The sequence below is a fragment of the Merops nubicus genome, unplaced genomic scaffold (genome assembly GCF_000691845.1).
Source record: "Merops nubicus isolate BGI_N331 unplaced genomic scaffold, ASM69184v1 scaffold365, whole genome shotgun sequence".
Classification (NCBI taxonomy): Eukaryota; Metazoa; Chordata; class Aves; order Coraciiformes; family Meropidae; genus Merops; species Merops nubicus.
Window position 1 is genome coordinate 22,863 of NW_008611383.1, and position 9,115 is coordinate 31,977.

The 9,115-nt window shown below is 40.7% G+C and overlaps 1 protein-coding gene across 1 annotated transcript in view; it reads left to right on the plus strand.

Moving 5' to 3' along the window:
* UBE2V2 (ubiquitin-conjugating enzyme E2 variant 2) overlaps nt 1-7,825 on the plus strand; it is a gene marked incomplete at its 5' end in the record, with an annotated part of 11,906 nt that extends 4,081 nt beyond the window's left edge. The window contains one exon of the mRNA XM_008941175.1: nt 6,953-7,825. Within this exon, the coding sequence (XP_008939423.1) occupies nt 6,953-7,099 (147 nt within the window). The remainder of the gene's footprint in view (nt 1-6,952) is intronic.
* Between the last annotated feature and the right edge of the window lie 1,290 nt (nt 7,826-9,115).

The window sequence follows — 9,115 nt, forward strand, 5'->3', positions numbered from 1 at the left end:
ATACATCCCACTTGTCTCTGTGTGTGTTTGTCTTGCAAAGTGAATGCAAAGTTACTGGGTTAAAGTAATACTTAAAGTCAGAGAGCATATTTGGATTTTAAATAATTTCCAGTATTAAGCCAGTGCACTAACACTTGAGAAATAATGTAAAATTAATTTAAAAGTACTTCTTGCATAGCCAACAATTTTACTCTACCTGAAGATCTTACTAGAATTGCTGTCTACAAACCAACTGTTGCCCTTCATCACAACTGTGGCTTGTTGCCCAAGTACATGTGTTTATGAAGAGGTTGTGAGCAGCAAAAGCTGCTGATCTGGAATGCAGGAGAGGTTTTGGTATGTTTATACTCCTATTTTCTTTCCTCTCCCTAGTAACATGTATTACAGTGATCAGGAAAGAAGTAGGCTCTTGTTGCTTCATCTGGGCATGCCTGAGAGTATAGCTGTTGGTTTCTGGAAGGGGAAACCTCAGACCTGCAAAGCCTGAAGTGCTCATGTTCACTGAGCTAGTTGGCTTGAGTTTGTGTTTGGAGAAGTCTACACTCCTCAGCTTGCTGAGGAACAGGATGAATACTGTGTAAGGAAATCTGCCTGGTTGTTTTAAAAGTATTGTTAAAATCCAGTCATTGCTACAGGAAAATTAGGTTTTTTAGTAAGCTTGTACAAAATCCTAATTCAGTTTTTCCCCAGCAGTTCTATACACTAGTATATCTTATGAAGGATTTGCTATGCAAGCACATAACATTTAAAAAATGGATTTAAATAGGACTGGATAGTATTTTTAGTGAAAACAGTTTTTGTAACTAATGAATTCAAACCACATTTATTTATCTAATTTTAATGTGCCCATTGTCCTGGTGTTTTGTAGTTTTAGCTTATTTTGCTGTCGTGCTCGCTAGTCAGATGAGCTGGGGGCATGTTCAGTGTCCTGGGAGAGTTCATGTTCTGCTTCCTGTTTCAGTTCTTGTTCCTCCCAGGCTGCTCTCCCACTTCCCCCCATCTTTGTTGAATAGATCATAAGTGGTTTGCTGCATTCTTTGAATGAGTTTCAGGGTTTCAGCTTCAGACAAGCTCCACTAGCCCTGCTTTGCATGCACCCTCATTTTTGATATTAGGAGATGTCATGGAAAAGTTGGTGACTTGCAGAAAAGAGACCTGAGATAAGCAGCAACCAAAAGTGTATGTCATAGCAGGGTTGCTGAAAGCATGTTTATGTTGTTAAGGTGCACTTTACAGGACATGTGTGCCAGTTAACACCTGAGGAGAAGGAGGGCCCCCAGTGTGAGTTTAGAGGGTGGAGGTTTCTGTGGAGTGGGAGGAGTGAGTGCCCCCAGTGTGAGTTTAGAAGGTGGAGGTTTCTGTGGAGTGGGAGGAGTGGAGGGAGGAGGTGTGTGTGTGCCAGTCCCATCCTGCCATGGTGGCAGTGGTCCTCAGCCTTCTTGATTTAAGTCCCTTTACACTTTGCATGAAAAGTGCATGTGTGTGATGAATTTATTGACACTGACAGTTACATATTTAATGACTTTTTGATTACTCTTGGAGAGGAGTTTTGCTTGTAAGTAACTTTTCCATCAGCAGCATATTTTCAGGGACCCCAGAGACTGCTGTTGGTTATGCTCAGTGCAGGAAAGGAGAGGGCTCCTTCAGGAGTAAGTTAGTTCAAAAGATTAAACTTGGGCTCTCTGAGTCACCCTGTTAAATTGCCCTTACTCTCCTTACCTGCAAGATGGTTCTTGTGGTGTTCTGCTTTTCAGTTCAGATAAGCTGGTCCATGTACTTACATAGAGCTGTGCAAAACACCTTTCTGTGCTGGTGGCAGCACTTGTAAAACTGTACTTAAATTATCACTCTTAATGCCATGGGATCTTTTGTCTGGGAGACTTGCATGTCCTGTGTGGATAAAACACGGGCTGCGTTCTGACCTGCTGTTTATTTTCCCATGATCTTTTGAGGGTCTGATTTCTGCATCTGTGAGAACTCTTTTCATGCAGACTATCTGGCAGGATTTGCAGTCATTTCTGTTCATTTACATACCATTTACAGGTGGAAACATTTGTATCCTTTAAGCTCACTGGGAATTCTGTCAGCTATAAACCTGTAAACTGTAGTCTGATTACTGCTCTGAGTATGTTTGTTGTAGACTAAACAGTCTGCTACTTAAAGTTAAGATATTGGGAATGTTATAAACACTGAGTACTTTGCAACATCGTGTGAAATTATTTGTTTTAATTTTGATTGTTTAAAAAAAATTGTGCATTATACATATTGTTTCTCTTGCTACTGTTGAAAGATTTACAGTGGTCTACCCCCAGAAAAAAATATTCTTCAAGTTGCAGTTTTCAGCTTTATTAGCTTTTACATGACTTTGAAGTTTCTCCCTGTGTCCCAGGATGTGTACTTGAGTATTACCTAATGTTTTTGTGTGGTTTGAACATAGTTTGTGTCATTCTTTCCAATATCATAGAATCATTAAGGTTGAAAAGATCTCTGAGATCATCAAGTCCAACCATCAGCCCAACACTACCATGACCGTGGTCCCAAAGTGCTGTGTCTACGTGTTTTTTGAATACCTCCAGGGTTGATGGTTCCACCACTTCCCTGGGCAGCCTGTTCCAAGGCCTTACCACTCCTGCAGGAAAGAAATTCTTCCTAATATCCAATCTAGACCTGTCCTGGTGCAACTTAAGCCCATTTCCTCTCATCCTGTCACTAGTTACTTGGGAGGTGAGAACAACACGCACCTCACTACAGCCTCCTTTCAGGGATTTGTAGAGAGCAACAAGGTCTCCCTTTCAACCTCCACTTCCCCAGACTAAACAATCCCAGTTCCCCCAGCTGCTCCTCGCAGGGCCTCTTCCCCAGATCCCTCACCAGCTCTGTTGCCCTTCCTTAAACCTGCTTCAGCACCTCAAAGTCTTTCTTTACTGTGGTGCTCAAAACTGAACCCAATACTAAAACTGTGGCCTCAGCAGTTCCTCGTGATCCCATCCCTACTTCTGTTGGCCATGCTATTTTTGATGCAGGCCAGGATGCCATTGGCCTTTTTGGCCACCTGGGCACAGTGCTGGCTCATTCAGCTCTGTCCACCAGCACCCCGAGGGCCTCCTCTGGCAGGCAGTTTTCAGCCACTCTTCCCCAGCCTGTAGCATTGCCTGGAGTTGTTGTGACCAATGTGCAGGACCAGGCACTTGGTGTCGTTAAATCTCACACAACTGACCTCAGCCTGTCCAGATCTCCCTGCAGAGCATTCCTACTCTCAAGCAGATCAACACTCACACTCAGTTTGGTGTCATCTGCAAGTTTACTGAGGGGGCACTCAGTCCCCTGATCTAGATCATTGATAAGGATAGTAAACAAGACCATTGTTCTTCATAAAGTGCAATTACTGTGCACTGCCATGGAAATAAATTCTGTAACACAGGAAAAAGAACCTGAGCCAAAATCTTTACTGCAGCAAGATACCATGAAAAAAAGTTGGAGACATGCAGAAAAGAGACTTGAGATAAACAGCAGTGAAAAATGTTATGTTGCAGCAGTCTGTATACAGAAAACATTTGTGACATTGTTAAAGCAGAGTTGACAATGTGTGAGTTTGTTGTTACAAGTTCCCAGCCAAGAAGGAGAAGCTGGAGGAGCTCACTTGTAAGTGATGGGATCTCTTACTCCAGTGTGTGTAGGATTGCATTGTTTGAACAGCCCTGGTGACTGGCTGCTATGTGCTGTAACTGAGGCAGATCTCTAGACTTGAAAGAGCCTACAAAGGCAAAGTTGAGAAGGATGATGGTGTGGAAGTAGAATGGCCAGGCTGAAGACAGACATTCATTTGGGGAGTCCCAGGGAAATTGCCTTTCCAGCCATCTTTTGCTCACTCAGTCTTTTTCTGAACAGATCATTGTATTAGTCTTTCTCAAACCTACTGAAATCTAAATCTGCCTTTTTCTTCTTATTCATGTTGGTTTACCAGTGGTCTTCTAAAACAATTTATTATCATATGGGCTTCAGTTCCTAAGTGCACATCTTTCCTGGTTGGGAATCTCCTGTTGCAACCATTACTTAGTTCTTGATAGTCATTTACTGTGGCTTCTTTCCTCCTGTTTTTCTCAGGGAGACTATTGTTTGGTTTTTGTGTGTGTTTGTTTTTTCCACTTGTATTTTATTTTTGGTGGCAGGTCCAGGACATGTGATGCGATCTCAGCTACTTTAGTAGAAAGTATGGTGATTCACACTAACATGGAAATTTTTTAAGCTACTGGTCTGTCAAAGGACTTGCACCACAGCATCCAGGGAGTACTCTCACATCTTGTTCTGTTTTCCTAAATTGAAAAGGGTGTCAGGTTAGCTGCAGAGAACTACTAACAAATGTTAAGTATGTCAGTATGTGAGAGGGGGGAAAATAAGCTCTTAAATATCTGGAGCTATGTGCTAGGTGAACATAAGATCTGAGCCCATGTTTCTGCTGTTGTCGTGATGCTTAGCCACCATGAAGTTGTTCTTTCTGTAGGACCCCATGAAGACAAATGGTGGTCTCATGCATTTCTCATGGCATTTTCTCTATGGAGAACAATTTTGGGTAGTGTGATGTTTACTGTTCTAACTTCTGGAATGAATTCATGTTGTTTCTGGTTCGCTGTGTCCAGCTCATCGGATAGAAACTCTTGAATGTCCTTTTAATCTTATCTAGAAGGACTGGAGAGGAAGAGATCTGTAAGAGCTTGGAACCTCAGAACATAGATTCAGGTTCAATGTCTCACTTAAGCTGCTGCTTGGTAACACAGGTGATCTCTTATCAGAATTTCCCTTTTACTCACTGGTGGCTTTATCTAATAGCCTTCTTTTTAAGAAAAGAGACCCTGTTTTCCAGTTGCAGAGATTATTCTGCTCTGATATTGCCTCTTACCCACCACATTAAATACCCCTTTACAAGAGAAGTGGTAGTGGTCCAGGAATTGCAGTGATGGTCTGACCAGTGTTACTTTCAAAACCTTTTTGCATTAGTTTATTCACTCATGCATATTTTAAACTGGCAAGATCTTGCTCTGTCATGTAACTTTCCTTCTTATGCTTTTTTTCTTCCGAATTTATTAAAGTGTGCAATAATTAAGTAATTTGACTGTCTTTTATTCTGTGTTTTGATGATGTGCTGTTTTTGGCAGCCCTTCTGACTTTAAGGGGTTCCCAGCTCTGAGCAGGATGTTACTTTATGCTTTTTTTCTTCCAAATTTATTCAAGTGTGCAATAATTATTAAGTAATTTGACTGTCTTTTATTCTGTGTTTTGATGATGTGCTGTTTTTGGCAGCCCTTCTGACTTTAAGGGGTTCCCAGCTCTGAGCAGGATGTTACTGGTGTGAAGAGAAATGCTTATAGTGACTTTCCTTCTTATGCTTTTTTTCTTCCGAATTTATTAAAGTGTGCAATAATTAAGTAATTTGACTGTCTTTTATTCTGTGTTTTGATGATGTGCTGTTTTTGGCAGCCCTTCTGACTTTAAGGGGTTCCCAGCTCTGAGCAGGATGTTACTGGTGTGAAGAGAAATGCTTATAGTGGAGTTGTGAATTGGATCAAGGGTCATGCTTAGGGACTTCTTTCCAAGGTGTTCTTTTAAACCAGGTGGATTCTGTCTGCTCAGGTCAGAAAGCAGCTCCACATACATTCCATGGTTCACCCGAGGTGACAGGCAGTGGCACTGCTAAGGGAACAAGTGCCTGGTGAGGGGGAGCAGGAGTGCCTTGGGTTAGTAGTGGTGCCTGAGCCAGCATGCTGTTAAACCTCAGCCTCAGTCTCTTCCTGTAGAAGGATTCTCATCTGATATTCTGAAAACACACAGCCTCACTTTGAACAATCTAGGAATAAAATCTGTGTTAGCATTCTTATTTCTGAATTCCAGGTTTTTTTTCTTTCAGTTTCCTCTAATTAAGATGGGGTAAGAAACTTATTGATGTTTTATGCTGCCTAAATTGTAGAGCAGTGGTTTCCAGCACTTTGATAGCTATGTGGGCTGCCTTTGTCACTCTGCCAGTGGAATTCAGCAGCAGGCAACAGCCCTATTCCTGCCCATGGCCCTGCTTTGCACAACTGTAGGCCCCTCTGCCTTCTGAATTTCCTCCCGGTGGGGTCTGAGTGGCCAGGACTTAGCTGCTGCCAAAGCAATTCCCAAGCTGACTTTCAATTGCTGACTTTCCCATGGAAACCTCCCTGTTATAATATAATTGTGTAAATTGTCCCACAGGTTTTATAAACGCATAGGAGAAGTCCCATGTCCTTTCCTTTCAGTTCCTATTCCAATTGGTAAGTGATGTACAGTAATCTTCACGGCTCCCTAAGGTGGCTTACTGTGAGAAGGGTGCAGAGAACTAAGAATGTCCAAACACTGTGAATTGGTTATTTCAGTATTTCAAGCCATTTCTTAGTGTAGTGACTCTTGAGATATCAGAAGTGTCATGTAATGTTGATGGGAAATAAATGACTAACAATACTTGGGGAAAATAAGGGGAATTTTCCTTTAGAAAGTTCTTCTGTGGACTCTTGTGTGGCAGGTCCTTTCAAAGAACTGAGGAAACCCAATGTCTATACTGACATAATTAAGGTGATGACTTTTTCTTTTTTGGGGGTAATTTGAAACAAATGAATAAATTTTACCAGACACGGCTCCAGTTCTGCAGTGAACAATTTGCTGATCTCCTCCTCCCCCTCCACCCCTTTCCTTCTCACTAATGCTAGTGCCAGCACAGATGGAAGGGTCCACCTGCATGGATTTCATTGCAGAATCTGTATCTGTGTGTAAGTATATGATTGTTCTCCTCAAAGTATTTTATGAGCACAGGGACTTTATGCCAGAGAGAAAGTGTCAGGGAATGCTTAAACCCTTTCTTAGAACAATTAGGTTGGTAGCAGTTACTTACATAGAGATTTTCTGTTTCATCCTAACTCAGAACTCTCCCTTCTTTTTCCAGGTGGATGCACGGAGCATACCAGTGTTAGCAAAATGGCAAAATTCTTATAGCATTAAAGTTGTACTTCAAGAGCTAAGACGTCTAATGATGTCCAAAGAAAATATGAAGCTTCCACAACCTCCAGAGGGACAAACTTACAACAATTAATTTTAGCTCATTCTCAAACTTCTGTCTTAAAACAACAACCTTCTACTCATGTTAATGTCTTGATTAAATCTCACAATGCAAACACCCACACATTCAATGAATTTCAGCTGGTATACATGACCTGGACATTTGTAAGAATATATATAATATATGTATGCCCAGTATGTTTTCAGGCACTATGGGAGAAAAAGGCAGCACAATTATTTTTTTTTCTCTTATCGAGGCACTGTCATTTAAGCATAAGCCTGAAATAGCCTAAAATTGGAATTCAGGTCTTACAAGATGAAAGCATGACAGAAAGTGTCAGATTGCTGTGGAATAATATATGTTTCTGAAAAAATAATCTCTCGAGGAGGCAAAATATAAATGGCATGCTTTATCCATCTTGCTTAGTAAAAGAGCTGCAGTTCAATTTGTTTTGAAGTAGCAGGTACAGTGAATACCATTGCTCATCTTGTTTAATTTTGCAAGGGTGTGGGTGCCGACTACTAGTAGTGTCACAAAGTATGTTCAGGATTGTTTTGATACCTGTATTTATAAAATGGGGGGATTAATTTCTGTTAAGCAGCTCCTGTGTGTTACATGTATCGGACATGGCAAATATTTGTTTACAGTCTTTGTTCTAATAAACCATGCATTTAAGTTTTAGTGAAACAAAGGAAATGTATGGATATGTGATTGAGATTCAAGTTAGTCTTAAAATGTAAATAAAATGTGGAAAGTGTCTGAGGCTGTGCCATTTCTATGCTAGTGATGTAATATATGTACAGTGACTTGCAGAAGTAGTGGAAAGCCAAACATAATATTGCTGCTGGTTTTACATGCACCTTTAATTCTTGCCACTTTTGTGTATGCTTAGTTGACTTGAGAGGTCAAGGTATTCCACGTGTGGCAGGGGAGTAAGTTCTGTCATCTGTACTTCTGCTCCTTGAGACAAGCCTGCACTGTATATATATATATTTTAAAAACAAGCAAAACAACCCCCCCAAATAAAAAGAGAACCCCCTTGCCTACCCACCTCCCATCCACCTCCTCTCCAGATTCTTTTGAGAAATGAGTGTAACTTTCTCTGTGCTTACTTGACCTCTGAGCTGTTTTTAGACCACATTGCTGAAGTCAGTCCTGCTCCTCAGTCCTTTCTCTTGCTTCTGCAGTTGCTGCCTCAATTCCTGCTTTCTTGCATCTTTCCCTCTTTTAAGTTTCTTGCTTCTTTTTGTTGTCCCACCTTTGGCTTTTCTGAAACACACAAATAAGAAACTTCAGGAAGCTTTAATAAAAATTATACCTGTGGTACAGATCATCATATTTCCATCTGCATTCTGTGTCTCATCTGCCCTGACACCAGTGTCTTTGTGGCTAGAATGCTTTCTGCCTCTCCTGCAGTCCTTGGTCTGTTTTTCAATGTATCCTGTCTGGTGGGAACACTGAGTTTAGTTCTGTTACTGATCTAAGACAGCAGTTACTGTATGCTTTTGGAAAAAACCCCAGCCTCTTCTTGGAAAATACAAGCCTTTGCTCATTTTGGTGAGAACATGTAACATTGGGAGTGAGTCACCTATTTGCATTCAAAATTTTACTTACTGGTTCTTTGGAAAAATGAATATAATCAAAAAGCCATCAACAGCCAGGTAACTTTCTTTGCTATGCCTTTGCCTGTTTCCGACATAAATAGCAAACCTTTAAGAGCAATAAACCAGGTGTTCTTTTTTTTGATGGAAAGATATAATTAGTATTTGTCAGTTTATGCTTTTTAGACAAGTTGGACACTTCCAGAACTGGTGGATTTGTAGCTGCCTGCTACCTCGTGTCTGTACTTACACAGCATATCATTTGTGACATTGGGCTGAAGTGCATTACAACATTTTATTACTTGAATTAATTTGAGTGATTTTGATGCTATTAAATCTTTTTTTTTTATGGTAACACTGCTAATTTATATTTGATCAATTAAAATAATGGAACTGTACAGTTCTGAGATGTCAATTTTTGGGAAAATTTCAGCATAAACTATTGAAA